Here is a 16,160-nt window from a genome sequence, read left to right on the forward strand (position 1 = left end):
ATCAGTGTACTTCGTTCAGTTGTATTTTGAACCACCACCACATAAATTTGAATTTGCCGTTTGAAAAACACAGCAACTGCCTTTACGCTTAATTTGATTAGATAAGGATAAAAATGGAACCCACTGCCTGCATTCAAACAAATATTTTACAAGTACAATAGCGTTAACCTCAAGCTCTAATGTCTTCTAATGCCCTACAAGTCCCGTGGATATTGCTTCAGACTCAACAACAATTGGCTGAAACTCACAACTTAAAAAACTATTCCGAAGCTAAACGCATAAAATAAAGCTTGTCAAACGAGACAAAATCACACATCCTTGAAGTATATATATATATATATATATATATATATATATATATATATATATATATATATATATATATATATATAAGTTATAATACACCTCAGGAATCTTATTCGAAAGTCTGGTCACATCTGGAGACCAGATCCAGTGAAAGATTTTCCTGACGTGTCAGCTAACTGAAAAATATTTTTTCCTTAAAACGAGCGTTTTCCTATCCCTCCTTTACAGTCAGTGAAACAAAATTTTCTTGTCAGTTCATCTGCCTTGTTGAGCGAACTGTGTTTAATTCCTGGTCATAGTAATTTGAGATCATCAGTTCGGACTCTAGCTGGCGTAAAACAACCTTACAGTATTCTAAACAAGCGCCAAACAGATCTCTGTACCTGTTCTATGTTACCGCTCTATCCTCTGCTCACTACACCTAAACTACACGTACACCAGTATCAATTATCCTCATTTCTCGTACTCCTTAGCATTTTATTCCCTTCCCGAATCCACTCTTTCTCCGAGGTTCGAAAATGATATGTATAATACGTATTGTTTTATTGAGCTTGGTCATTAGTATCAAACGAACTATAATGTTCTTGTTCCGACGTTTCGGTCCGTATTGGGACCGAAGGTCGGAACAAGCTATATCGTTGATAATAAGACTGCCAATAATAAACAATACGTAAACTAAAATTCAGTCGATCACAACATATTATGTGTATTGTGCGCAGAAGTACAATGGATACACTAGGGGAGTCGAGAATTTTCCACGGAGCATCCTAGACCGGACCGAGAACTGAATTCGCCATCTCGGACTGGTAATCCTAAGGCTTTTGCATTATAAAATGTAATAAAAGCATATAGACAGGCCGTATACGGCCGTATATAAAATAATTTTAGGAGAACAATTTCGTTATTTTGGCCGATTTAAATGCGAATTACATTTTTCTGAGATCTGAAACAACATAACAACAAGATCTAAAAAAATATCCAATGGAAATTAATTTTGCAGTAACTCTGGAATGATAAAACGTCCTAAAAGTTAAGTGGGTTGTACATCATACACATACATACAAACGAATATCTATTTTCATTTTACAATGATATGGGACGGTAGATTTATTCAATTGTTCGCTAGATTCAGTGCGAATGGAGGCGGAAATACAAAAACGGTAAGGACATGATAAAATGAGTGTCTGTTTTTATGGTTTTACCCAACCGAATGACGACAATATGGGTACGACCATGGGTACGATGTACGGAGCCCCACCCCATCCGTAATACGGCCATCATCTAACCTGTGGAGTAGGCGACGTCATTATGCCAACTTGGGCGTATCGAACTTCATTCGCCGTCCGATCTGGTCAATTACCCTGCATCATCATAGATTAGCTTCCTGATGTTGAACGGCTTCCGCTCAACAGGATCGCCAGTTCAAGCCTTTTATCCACTGCTCTCCTAAGCGCACAGTTTGCAATCGATAATTGTAGTTTCGCACGCTCTCAAAGCTTTCGTTCAGCCTGATTATCCTATTCCAGCTAACGTCTACCGACAAGTGGTCATATTTGGTGAACACACCGGAAGCGATCATTTGCTAAGGACAGCTGCTTGTGGCATGGACAGGTTCCTTCTGGAACCGAGCGGTTTCTCCGAAGCTAAATCTTTCCAAAATACATTTGTACGCCTTCAATATTGTCAGTTCGGGGCTTAGAATTTAGGCAATTGATGTGATCGTTTCATTTTGGCTGAAATAAAAACCAAACATTGAATAAACATGAAAGGTTTTAAAATAAACAAATGGAAATATCTTTCATTTCATCAAGTCTCAACGGATGCCAACTAACATTTTCCTGATTTGTTATTGTTTGATGAAAAAATCTACGAAAATGTTGCTATGGCATCATACTAAACCTTGTTCTAAAGGTCGTTCATAATTACGTATTATTTGCTAGATGACATTTCTGGGTACCGAGTTGTTCATAGTGTGCGCTACTGGAACCACAAAAAATCGCCAGTTTCATATGATTATTGATTTCACCCTCCTGTTTTAATAATCGACATGAATCGAAAAATCGATTATTCGGCATTTACGACGTCCCTAAGTGTAGCCATAGAAGACCAAACATAGCCACATGGTAAATATTAAATGCATGATTTTTGGTGGCTTCTATCGCGACTTCCATAATATTATTAAGTATCGAATACCAAATTTTTACCTCATTTTAGAACAGTTTCTGTTGCTTTGCGCCTTTCTGTTCGACCGTCTATCGCCTCCTCTGCTGTTTGTTGATATGATGCTTGATGCTGCTTTGCGTGAGTGAAAACGTCGTCCGCTTGCGGACGGTCTGACGATCGAAGAATGTTTCATCAGTCATGAGCAACAACAACAACAACGATCAGTGGAAGAAAATTTCATTTATCACTGCTGATAAATCTCAATTCCAATCTATCTACTACGGTGAAATCTGGAAACGATTTAAAACGGTTCTGTCATCGGACGGTCAGTAATGTCGTGCGAAGTGAAATTACTGGCAAATGTTGACGATTTACGAAGTGCAAGAGCAGTTTGGCCTGAGTTCAGTTTGTTTTGATTGCAGTTGTGCGTAGAATGAAATATCAAAATTTAATTTTGTGTGTTTCTTCTGTTAGTGAGGGCCTGTTTTCTGATCAAGAATTTCTAGATTACGTGTACAGTTCAGAGGCTGTTTGGAAATGCGATGAAAGAAAAGAAATACATTAATGTTAAATCACTGTTTATGTTCAAAATAATGATTAGAAGTTACAGTAATCCCTCATATATGACTCATTTCAGTTATGAATCATAAAATAAAGGAACTTAGAATCGTCTTGGTCTTAGGCTGAACTGAAAGTGGATTTTTTAAAATAATTTTATAATATTTTGATTAATGTATCATGTTTTATCTCGATCTCACACATCAAGGTCTGAAAGTAGTTATTTTTAATCTTACTAGCTGGATCAGGTACTATTTAAGAGGTAGTCAGACCAGAATTGTAAGGTTTTGATTATTTTGAAAATATGTATTTTCGTTAATATGTGACTTTAAGCTAATGATAAACGAAAGAATGTCTTTTCTCTGCTGTCGTTAAAACACTTCATGTTTCTTACTAATGTTATTTTGCTAGCTTAGATATACATTTTTAGGATGGAACAAGAAACGAGAATGTGAACTGATAGTTTCGTTAGGATACGGTACGCATGGAGAATATCATTGAAAATTATCTTTAAAAGGGAGCCGAAGCAATTTACTGGTGTAATAGGTGGTATAAATAAATCTTGGACCAATTTACCTGTGTTTAGTTTTTTATGGGCAATCCCAAACAACATCACTTGTTTATCAGTGAGTAACAAAACAACAACTGTGGTGTGACTTACTAAAGGTCTGAGTTATCACAACGCGTCGTATTTAGAACTCCTTTGTGACACAAAAAGCAGAAGAGGTGGAACCTATTAGCAACATTTTGCGGTTACAATGAAAATAAAACACAAAAACAAACCGGAATCGAACCATGGATGTGACTGTGAAAATAAAATACTGCTCAGCTGAGCTCAAAGTGTTTTGAAATATCAGAAACATTGTCGTAACAGCAATAAACCAAAGAGTTATTAATACTGCAACTTGTCTTTTGTTTCTGATGAAAACATCAATTTCAAATCACTCAAAAATCAGATTCGTGGCATATTGCAAACGGAATAAAACATTGTGTGTTTCTGAAACTGGAATGTGGTTTTAATGTGACTCGATGTGCATTGTATGCTTCATTAGAAAAAAAGCTATTTGAAAAAGGTTGCGCGTGCTGCTTGAGAGTTCTCCAGATAAATAAAAGTGTGGGTTTCCAGTAGTTAGCCTCATGATATACGAATGCAAAATGGTAACTTGTTAGAAACCTGGCAGTTAATAACTGTGGAAGTGCTTAATGAACACTAAGCTGCGAGGCGGCTCTGTCCCAGTGTGGGATGTAATGCCAATAAGAAGAAGAAGGGTCTCCAGTAGCCTTGTGAACAAAGGCGTCAAACTTTGATTGAACTGAACCTGAATTGCGTGCTCTGCCTGCAATGCGGTCGAGTCTAAGTTTGACGACCGACTGACAAATAACACACATCCTCACTTGATCAGTACAGTTGCTGATGAAGAATGTGTACAGCCGCCAGACGTTCTAAATACTCACGCTCCTCTAATGTGGACGTGTACTATACACTATGGATGTATTGGCTTGAGATATGGAGTGCGAGTGATTTGACTATCGTCCAATATGGAATCTCGAGCTCGTTCAGTAGCCTCTAGGTTGCGAAGGCCGACGGAGGTCCTTCGTAGCTTAGTTGTTAAAGCCCAGTCTTGCGTACTGTAGGGTCGGGCTTCGAGTCCCATCGAAGGGAAAGTGGTTACCTCAATCCATTTTCCAAATCAATATCTTCCACATAACGTACATATTCACATATGAGTTTCATAACATTGTAGATTTTGACAACAAAAATGAAATTTGAAGAAAACAAAACTAATAAGACATTTAAAATAGAAAAATTGATCTTTTGGAATCCTCAGATATCGTTTGGAACACAATTAAAATGTGTAATGGTTCTCGTTTCTGAAAAAGTGGTTTTATTCCTGAACTTTGACATTATTGAGCGGAAAATCCTTTTACCTCATTATATGAATTTGATGTAATCAATTTACGAATTTGATTGTTCAACTTCAATTTCCGTAGTTAAATAAGTCGGCGGATATCTCATTCATTTAGAAGTGTTGTTGAGATGACGCTATTTATCCATTCTATATGTCAATAAAATGTTTCACAATGCAATCGGTAAAACATTAAATTGCCTAAATATTTTAGAAATCACTTCAATAAAGTTTCAAAAATATATTGCATTTTTGGACTGATTTTACACATACAACGAGATAATATTTGGGACTCTGGCGCGTTCGTACTGAACCGTGGGCAAAACGATAAACTTTCGTCGTTGATGAAGGTGCACAAATGCATGTATTTTGATTTGGTCCATTTTATACATTGAAAACTACGATTTTAAAATAATGAACAAAATCAACACTTCCTGAATCAAAATCCGTTCCTCGTGGATTGATTTCAAATCAAAATATCATAATTCGTACAGCTATTATTAGACTGAATGTTTGAAAGCAGAACAATTCACTGGCCACCACTGTAAATAGTTCAATACGCACCTTGAGAAGAGATTCATTGGATTTATATTGCACTGATATTACTTTTTTCATTGCGATTTGCAGTTTAAGCACAGTCACTATAGTACAATTATGGTCAACAAGCAAACTAATAACACCTGAACCTTTGCGTTTTTAGGGTGTCGGTTTGTTTTTGATTTGTGTTTTAATTTCAAAGCCTACTTTTTACTTAAATGACCAAAAAGTTTAATGCAAGTGAATTAATTTAAATTTTATCAATTAATTGGTTCAAACACCTTTTATTATACACGTAGATATCATAAAGTCATGAATTTAATTATTGGATTTCTTTACCTCATGGTACTTTCCACTTACATTGTTTATCAAGAGCCCGCACCTTAGATACGTTTGCTACGTTTTAAAATTTCCCATGCAATCCTGTTATGGTCCGATAGTAGTCATAGTTTGATATTTTTAGAACTGAGACATTGGTGTTCAGTTGAACAATTCTGTATTATATTTAAATATTCTGGTATCTTTGAAGTCACACTTATAGACAGTCACACTTATAGACAGACAGAATGCGTTCTTAATCTCGATGAAAACCGTGTGTGTTCCACTCTGTTATTATGTTAGAAGGAACTCTAAAGATACCAAAACAAGCCGGACGGTAGTTCCTGTTAGAAGTAGACACTGTGAATTATTCAACAAGCTCATTATGTGCAATTCTCGCTTAACTTTTCAACAGGATCTAAGCTTTTTCATGAATTAATTTGAATACAGCAATCAATAGCTTCCATGTTGTTCTGTTGATTGCGCTATTCAAATTAATTCATAAAAATCCTTTGAAAAGTGAAAGCGAAATATATCTAACTCGATTGGAAATCAAGGATTTTTAACATTTTCTTGAAGTTCAATACAATATCCGCCATTATGCATTTTTTTCTCAGGTACTCCTAGACCAGTGAAGGACTCCCAGGATACATTTAACCCTGGGTTGAGAACCTTACTCTACAGCAACATTTGCAAAAGGAACTGGATACTGTTTCAAGAATCGTGAACTACGTGAATCAAATCTTTGAACACACGTCTTTTCAAAACCTCTCAAAGAAATAATTGAAAATCACAAAGGCCTTCTTTCAACACTGCCGTACGTTGGTTAACAAAATGTAATGTTTTGAACTTGGGGATGATAATAAAATTTTCCTAAGAAGTCAGTATAAAACTGATTTGTTTTGCCAATCTCAATAAAGAGAGATGGTAGAAAAGTCTCGCAAACCTATAAGACATTTCCAAGCAATCAAAATGCTTTAAAGTGCGTTTTTGCTTAAAAGCTTGACTGCACTGATAAAGCAAAAGCGTACTTTCAAAGAAATTTTGGTTACTTAGGTTTGAATCTGAAGACAATTTGAATGTAGATCTCAAATTGGAAATTATGGATCAACTTGTTTTTTTTGAGCTGGCTCAAGAAGACAATTCATAAGTTCGCAATTCGTTTTGTTTACATTGGACGTGGTTAGCCTTCCGATGAAATTCTAAAATAATATTTGAACATACTGGCAACATTTATGGTTTCCGGGGTAATGGTGTATATTTCACAATTATTATACTAAATGAAAATTGCCAAATGACCATTATGCCAAATGGCCGTTATGCCAAACGACATTATGCCAAACGGCGTTATGCCAAACGACTTTATGCTAAATGACCTACCACCGATGACGCAACGATCATTGTTGTGGAAAACGCAGCCAAATGTGGTTGTCAAACGTATTGGCTGCGTTCGAAGTTCTAATAAACCTTGGATCTTTATTGAGGTATAAAGAATGACAATTATATACGAAGGTTAAACATGTTACCATTTAGCCAGAGATCAAATTTAAATTTTCAAATGTTTATCTATACAGGGGTTAGGCAAATAGTTTGAATAGGCAAAATTTGGCCAAATTCAAATCCTATAACTTTTGAAAAATTGATGAAATTGGACAAAACCGGAAGCATTCGACGGCAAATTTAGTCAAGATTTAGGAACATGCACGGTTACGAATACTGGCCACCGGACACCGGAGATGTTCGGATTTTCAGGCCATGTCAAAACATTTTTTCTGCCGCTCGTATTTTTGTGTGGTTTGAAGTTACATCGATAAACACTATTTTCCTAGAAACTAGATCTTATTGAAAATTGAATGCGGGCTGTTGCGCTAAGATCCGTTGAAAAACATTCGAGATATGGCATTTCAGTAAACCTGGTTCCGGATACTATGGTCATTGTATATCCTTCAATCACGTATATATCCGGTACCATATCAATATTGGTATCAAACTTCAAGATTTTCATGGAGATGCTTCAGGAAGCATATGCAGGACGATCAGTTGCCCTGACCACCTGTAGAGTTCCAGGTGCCCGGGGAAGTGGCCAATTTGAAAACGTTCAGAACCCTAACAATATGGGTATCAAACTTCAAGATTTTTCATGAAGATGCTGGAAGCATTCAGGATGATCAGTTCCCTGACCACCTGTAGTAGGTTCCAGGTGCCCGGGAAGTGGCCAATTTGAAAACGTTCAGAACCTAACAATATGGGTATCAAACTTCAAGATTTTCATGAGATGCTTCAGGAAGCATATTCAGGATGTGCCCTGACCACTCTGCCTGATGATCAAGTGCCCCGGGGAAGTGGCCAATTTGAAAACGTTCAGAACCCTATCAATATGGGTATCAAACTTCAAGATTTTTCATGGAGATGCTTCAGGAAGCATATTCAGGACGATCAGTTCTCTGAACACTCTGTAGTGGTTCCAGGTGCCCCGGAGGAAGTGGCCAATTTGAAAACGTTCAGAACCATATCAATATGGGTATCAAACTTCAACCAGCTGTCATGACCACTCTGTAGTAGTTCCAGGTGTCCTGGGGAGTAGCCAATTTGCAAATGTTCGAAATCATATCAAAATGAGCATCAAAGTTCGAGGTTTTTCATGGAGATGCTTTGGACTCTGTCGATAGAGTTCGCCACAGCACGAAGTTGACTATCTACAAAACGCTCATAAGACTGGTCTGCCTCTATGCCACGAAAGTTGGATGTTGCTGGCGAAGGACCAACGCGCCCTTGGAGTTTCGAATGGAAGGTGTTGCGGACTATTTGGTGGGGTGCAGATGGAAGACAATGGAGGTGGTGGTGGAGGTCAATGAACCACGAGTTGTAACTGTTAGGAGAACTATCCACGATACAATTTTGGCGGTTACGGTGGGCCGGGCATGTAGCCAGAACGTCAGACGATAACCCGATTGAGATGGTGCTCGATAATGATCCGACCGGTACAAGAAGAAGAGGCGCGATGCGGTCACGGGGATCGACCAAGTGTAAGATGGCCTTCCATCAATGGCAGCAGATCGCATACATAACTTAGCAATTGTGTGGGGTGCTATATCTTGACATGGCCATGGTCCTATTAGCGCCAAGGGCAAAGTGAAGCCTGCCGATTATCAAATTATTTTGGAAGACAAGGTATTTGTTGATATGATGACAAATCCTGAATATGACGTCTTTTCATTTTGCGAAAGATTCGCAGGTCGCGTTCCACTTGGTCGATCCACCGTGACCGATGCACGCCTCTTCTTCTTGTACCGGTCGGATTATTATCGAAGCATCATCTCAATCGGGTTATCGTCTGACATTCTGGCTACATGCCCGGCCCATCGTAACCGCCAAAATTGTACCGTGTGGATAGTTCTCCTAACAGTTACAACTCGTGGTTCATTGACCTCCACCACCACCTCCATTGTCTTCCATCTGCACCCCACCATAGATGGTCCAACACCTTCCATTCGGAAACTCCAAGGGCGCGTTGGTCCTTCGCCAGCAACATCAACTTTTTGGCCATAGAGGCAGACCATCTAATGAGCGTTTTGTAGATAGTCAACTTCGTGCTGCGGCGAACTCTATTCGAGGAGGTCCAAAGCATCTCATGAAAAACCTCGAACTTTGATGCTCATTTTGATATGTTTCGAACATTTTGCAAATTGGCCACTTCCCCAGGACACCTGGAACCTACTACAGAGTGGTCATGACAGCTGCTGGTTCTAAAATGCATTTAAAAGTATCACCTCAAAAATCTTGAGTTTGATACCCATATGATATGGTTCTGAACATTTTCAAATTGGCCACTTCCCCAGGGCACCTGGAACCAACTACAGAGTGGTCAGGGCAACTGATCTCCTGAATACTTCTCTGAAGCATCTCCATGAAAACCTTGAACTTTGATACTCATTTTGATATAGTTTCGAACATTTTAGTTGCCACTTCCCAGGGCACTGAACCCACTACAGAGTGGTCATGACAGTGCTGGTTCTAAAATGCATTAAAGTATCACCTCGAAAATCTTGAAGTTTGATACCCTTATTGATAGGGTTCTGAACGTTTTTCAATTGGCCCTTCCCAGGGCACCTGGACCTACTACAGAGTGGTCAGGAACTGATCGTCCTGAATATGCTTCCTGAAGCATCTTCATGAAAAATCTTGAAGTTTGATACCCATATTGATAGGTTCTGAACGTTTTCAAATTGCCCTTCCCCGGGCACCTGGAACCTACTACAGAGTGGTCAAACATGATCATCCTGAATATGCTTCCTGAAGCATCTCCATGAAAAACCTTGAACTTTGATACTCATTTTGATATAGTTTCGAACATTTTGCAAATTGGCCCTTCCCAGGACACCTGGAACATACTACAGAGTGGTCTGACGCTGCTGGTTCTAAAATGCATTTGAAGGTATCACCTCGAAAAATCTTGAAGTTTGGTACCCATATTGATAGGGTTCTGAACGTTTTCAAATTAACTTCCCCGGGGCACTGGAACCTACCACAGAGTGGTCAGGGCAACTGATCGTCCTGAATATGCTCAAAGCATCTTCATAAAAATCTTGAAGTTTGATACCCATATTGATAGGGTTCTGAACGTTTTTCAAATTGGCCACTTCCCCGGGCCACCGGTAACCTACTACAGAGTGGTCAGGGCAACTGATCATCCTGAATATGCTTCCGAAGCATCTCCGAAAAATCTTGAAGTTTGATACCCATATTGATAGGGTTCTGAACGTTTTTCAAATTGGCCACTTCCCGGGGCACCTGGAACCTACACAGAGTGGTCAAGACAACTGACCACCTTGAATATCTTCTGAACATCTTCATGAAAAAGCTTGAGTTTGATACCCATATTGATAGGGTTCTGAACGTTTTCAAATTGGCCACTTCCCCAGGGCACCTGGAACCTACTACAGAGTGGTCAGGGCACTGATCGTCCTGCATATGCTTCCTGAAGCATCTGTGTGTGTGATTCATCCTCTATTCCTCACCCAGCCGGGGCGTTGGACAATAGTATTGCGAATAATTTGATCAAATCTCATGCTCCGTAATGGTGCCCTTTTGTTATGAACGCTAGTAATATAAAAGGATTCACTCCTGAAACAAGAAAAGTGTCTTCAGGATGTGTGGGGATTGGGATGTACTAGCTGTTCATAACAGGTGCCAAAACATCACAAGGACCCCTTATTCGCCCTAACTACTCAGGGAATAGAAGGTCAAGAAGAGCCACCGTAGCTAACTAAAGCTGAACCGGATACATGAGGTTCCCACAATATCGCGGCGATAGCACAAACGATGCTCTGTGCGTATTTAGTTTTTCAATTATAGGTATATAAAGCAAAACATATAAAGGAAAGAACCGGAACGTGCTCACCAATTTCGTTTGTTCGTACGTTGTCTTCATCAAAATACTGCCAGCATCAGGATGCTCTGCAGGGATGGCCAAAGTCACGAAATAAGCTGCGATGGGGCAAAAATTACCCACAGCATAGGTTGGTCCCCGTTCGCTCCGCCTTCATAGTCGCACCAATATATGAACCGACTGTTGCGGTTTTTGGTTGGTACTCGGTTGGATATAATATTCATGGCAGAAACATCTAGAAAAACACCAAAAAACCACTAATAACACACTAAACGCAAGTAAAAAAACACAAGCACTCCCGACACAAAACAGAATTCAAAGAAAAAAATCCTAAGAAAAAATAATTCAAAATGTCAAAATTGCAGGCGCGAAAAAATCCTTCTTCTGCATATGCTTGAAGCATCTCCATGAAAAATCTTGAAGTTTGATACCAATATTGATATGGTACCGGATAATATATACGTGATTGGAAGGATACATAATTGACCATATCCGGAACCAGGTTTACTGAAATGCCATATCTCGGATGTTTTCAACGGATCTTAGCGCAACAGCCCGCATTCAATTTTCAATAAGATCTATTTCTAGGAAAATAATGTTTATCGATGTAACTTCACCACACAAAAATACGGCGGCAGAAAAATGTGTTTTTGGCAGGCCTCGAAAATCCGGAACATCTCCGTCCGGTGGCCAGTATTCGTGACCGCACATGTTCCTAAATCTTGACTAAATTAGCCGTCGAATGCTTCCGGTTTTGTCCAATTTCATCAATTTTTCAAAAAGTTATAAGGATTTGAATTTGGGCCAAATTTTGCCTATCTCATACATTTTGCTTAACCCTGTACTCAATCATTTTGCCTAACCCCTGTATATTTCTCATAGTTTTCTTGTATCATGAACATTTAAAAATTATTAAAAGTGGAGGCCGAAACACATTATGTTAAGTCCACTATGTGTATAATTGTACGAAGCGTACCACAAATACTACGGATGGATCAGTGACTGCACGCAGAAAAAATAGAGTGCTTCATATACACGATATTCATTATAATATTACGAAATTTGTTCTTCTGTTTATATTAATTACATTCAAGATATTCACCAAACATTCAACATTCAAACATTCAAAATACTAATTTTGTAAGTTATTTGTTTATGCTTTTTTTGACGGTTATTACATCAATTTGTATTTCGCGTGGAAAACACGATTATTTTGAAAAGACAGCGATCTTGCTATTTAAATATTTGGACGTATTTAAGTAAATAAAGTGAATATATTGAAATTGGTGTTAATCATAATAGAATATCAGTTTTATGCTCATATGTTCCTTTAAATATTTCCACAGAAAATTGAATTTTGAAAATAATTCGAAGTACGTGAGATTCCAAGAAGGTCGAGGATGTTTTCCACTTCCACTTAAGTCAGGCACACATACTAGTTACTGGAGGATGAAACGAGGCTAGAAATCCAGTGTATTTCAAGAATATTTACATAACATCAAACTGAAATGAAGTTCAATCAAATTCAAATTTGGTGAGTCCGTTCCATACTTGTAATATATAAAATTGATTTCACTAAATACGCGCTAGGACCACAGATATGTATTAATGATGTGTATCATTGATATAAATCTTCATCCTGGCAGTTTGAATACACTACAAATGTCCATTTGATGTCTGAGTATATTTATGCGGGGCTTACTGTGCTGAAAATTACCTCAAGATGTGGTCTGTAGCTTCTTGTTATAGGATCTTTGGATGCACAGTAGAGCTATCACCTTCTATCTCCAGGGCTAAACATGTTTTCATCTACGGATATATAAATATCAACAAATAGATAAAGACAGGTTTCTTCCATAAAAGCACTGCCGGACAGTGGGAGATAGAATGGAAACACACACATTAATTGCATATTTTTCGCAATGGTTCGAAATGGACAAATTTATATGAAATTTGCGAAAAAGAATCCACGTGGAAATCAGAAGTGCTTTTTTTTCGTTGTGTAATTTTTTCAGTTTTCATTTTTCTTTTCTCTAAAATGTCCTGGTAAAAGCTTGAAAAATATTAAACCTAAAATGTGCTAATTAAGTCTTCAGATAGACAGATTTGTTGTGCGTTGTGTGCAGAACTTGTGATTTCCAAATTCAGGACAATCCGTGTGTGTTAATATGTCTTAATCTAACCACCTAAATATCTTTTAAAAATTTGACGAGATGAACGATTTTATCAGTGAATAATATCACGGAGAGCTAAATGAGTCACCATGTAGAAACGATAATAATTCGACTTCCCATGTTTCTATCTAATTTCAGGGCTTTCGAATACCTAGCTGACATTTGTCTTCAATTAATGATTTTTGTTAAGTCCGAACGTCAGGGGCGATTCAAATATGCCGTCCGCTACTTTTTGAGATTTCTAACCCCCTTAATGCTTTCTTGTATGCCTAGAATATGTACTGTCACAAAATAGTAGCCCTCCTCTCCCCATAAAACATGTGGCGTCATTATTAAACGACCCAAACTTTGATTTTTTGTTATTGGTTGTAAGTGATAGTGATAGTGAATAGTGAAACAATCCGTTCAGTACAGATTTGTTCGTGTTTTGTATTGGACGTAAAACGGAGATCGCGTCCAGACGTGTTTTTTCAGTAAGCAGAATGATCGGCCGGTCATCGAAATTTTGTTCTGCTTTGTGCGGTAAGCAGAACGATCGGCCGGTAACCGAAACTTTGTTCTGCTTGGTGCGTGTGAGTAAATTAATTAGAAAGTAAAAGTTTAAATCGCGTCTAGACATGTTTCTTCAGTAAGCAGAACGATCGGCCGGTCATCAAAGTTTTGTTCTGCTTTGTGCGGAAAGCAGAACGATCAGCCAATCACCGAAATTTTGTTCTGCTTTGTGCGGCCTTCAATAAAAAATATAAGTTTTATTTCATCGATCAAACTACACGCTATACACGGCAAACCGTTTACCAAAACGAACCCTGCCACACTCCCTACCCCATATATCCAACATCCCAGTGATTTCTCGTAGAAGTGCAGATGACTCGTCGGCTTCTATCAAAGCGAGTATCATGTCAACATGTTTCTACCAGTTCCTAATTGACCTGCATTCGGACACGGCCAGCGCTGGTATTGCTTATATTTGGGTCACCAGTTCTTACAAATTGAAGATGATGTTAGTCCCAAACTTCATTTTTTGGTTCTCTGTGTAATTACAGCTGACCTGGCAATAACGGAATAGCAACCGTGGGCGATCAATCATGCTCATGCTCATGCTCTCGTGAAGCTCTTCACCACTGACTGCGCCATTGTCGTAACTGGTGGCCATCATTTTATCTGAATTCATTGTTCCCTGTAAAGAACCTGCCGGAGTGGCTGCTGCTTTGCTCGATGTGATTATAGTCGCGTCCGAATAGAGAATGGCCGTGCTCGTTTCTCTCTAATTGCTTTATAGTAAAGTTAGAAGAATCTCAATTTTAGCCCGCAAGTCAAGTGTTAAATTTCAATTCATTTATTTCTGATAAACATGTTTATTATTCTTAAGCGATAAATCAGTGTATTTTCTGTATTTCTTTTGTAACATTTGTTCTACACCATCTACAAAAATCTTCATTTAACCGCAAAATGGTTCTAAGTTGCCAAGAGAATAGTAATAGTATTATCAGCAAAAAGGTTGACATCACAAAATCATATGTGATGTACATAATGAATAGAATGAGCCCTAATACACTCCTCTGTGGTGCTTCCAGGGTATTCCAGGCTCGATACAAAATTGATTGAAAAAAGTCCTCTGGGTTCTATCAGACATATAGCTTTCAAACCATTTACTTGCAATACTGTTAGCAGTAACCAATAAATCCCTTAACCGATTCTTCTAATTCCTTGATCTGCAACCACTCTTAATGACCGTAGCTTCAAGTACAGTCATATTTGGCCATCATAAATGCATTTACTAAGATTCCCCAAATAATGAAATATACTTTATGAAGATGAAAACTGTCATGGCCGACGAACGATTTTTTAGATTTTTCTCCCAATCAACAAGTAAAGCCAACTTTCTAGTGGTATTGTAATTTAGCTAAGCGTTTCACTAGTCGACCATTCCGGTTTTCAGCTCGATTGATTTTACGATCCATAACCTGATGTTCACCTTCTTTCCTCTCTTCCCGCACACAGAGGAGAACTGGCTCAATGCTGTGTGCTACTCGCTCTCTCCGGCCGGTGATATTCTGGCGTTCGGTCACGGTTCGATACTGATCATCCTCACCTCCAAATGGGACCGGCAGCGGCAACTCAGTGTCTACAAGATCGCCTGGAAGGGTGCGATCGACGATCCGAACTGTCTGATCACCAGCGTCCTCTGCACGCCAGTGGTCGGCCAAGGGAGCTCGCAGACCAACGTGGTGGACTTCAGCTTTATAGTGGTGGGTCTGGATAGTGGGCAAGTGTTGTTCTACGGGGAGAATGGAAGTTTGGTCCATTCGCAGCTGTTTCACCAAGAACCGGTTCAGGCAATCAAGGCGCAAAGTGGGAAGTACATCAACGAAGAGCTGTACGTGTTTCATGCCTCGTGTGTAGTGATAATTCAGGGCTCGCAGTTGTTTCCTTTGTTGAGAAGTTTGAAGCAGCAAATCGGTAGATATGGGTTGGGGAATTCGCGAGTGAACGAAGCTCAAGAAATGGTCGCGTGTCGTAAGTGGAACTACGGGAAAAACATGACCGTGCAGGATGGGGTTGTTGTGGGGCCGCAGAAGACCTGTACATTCGATCATCTGCTGACGGCTAGTCTGGAGGGAGGCTTCTTCGCGAAATATCGACATGCTCCGCCGCAGAATTCGCTGATCGTGGCGGCGGGCATGAAGCCATATATTGGGTTCCATTACGCCAAGGAAGGATTCACGCAGCCTGTGTTGGCGGATGTTGCACGGGCTGTGGCCAGCAAGATAAAATCCGCTTTACCGTAAGTATTGTTTTTAGTCTAGA

General features: G+C 39.0%; 1 protein-coding gene across 2 annotated transcripts in view; it reads left to right on the top strand.

Annotated features, from left to right (window-relative positions):
- Positions 1 to 16,160, top strand: part of LOC134225478 (rab3 GTPase-activating protein non-catalytic subunit-like) — a 221,309-nt gene that overhangs the window by 177,094 nt on the left and 28,055 nt on the right. For both annotated transcript variants that reach the window (XM_062705581.1, XM_062705582.1), the window contains exon 2: positions 15,354 to 16,137. In XM_062705581.1, the coding sequence (XP_062561565.1) occupies positions 15,354 to 16,137 (784 nt within the window). The remainder of the gene's footprint in view (positions 1 to 15,353; positions 16,138 to 16,160) is intronic.

The sequence above is a fragment of the Armigeres subalbatus genome, chromosome 3 (genome assembly GCF_024139115.2).
Source record: "Armigeres subalbatus isolate Guangzhou_Male chromosome 3, GZ_Asu_2, whole genome shotgun sequence".
Taxonomy (NCBI): domain Eukaryota; kingdom Metazoa; phylum Arthropoda; class Insecta; order Diptera; family Culicidae; genus Armigeres; species Armigeres subalbatus.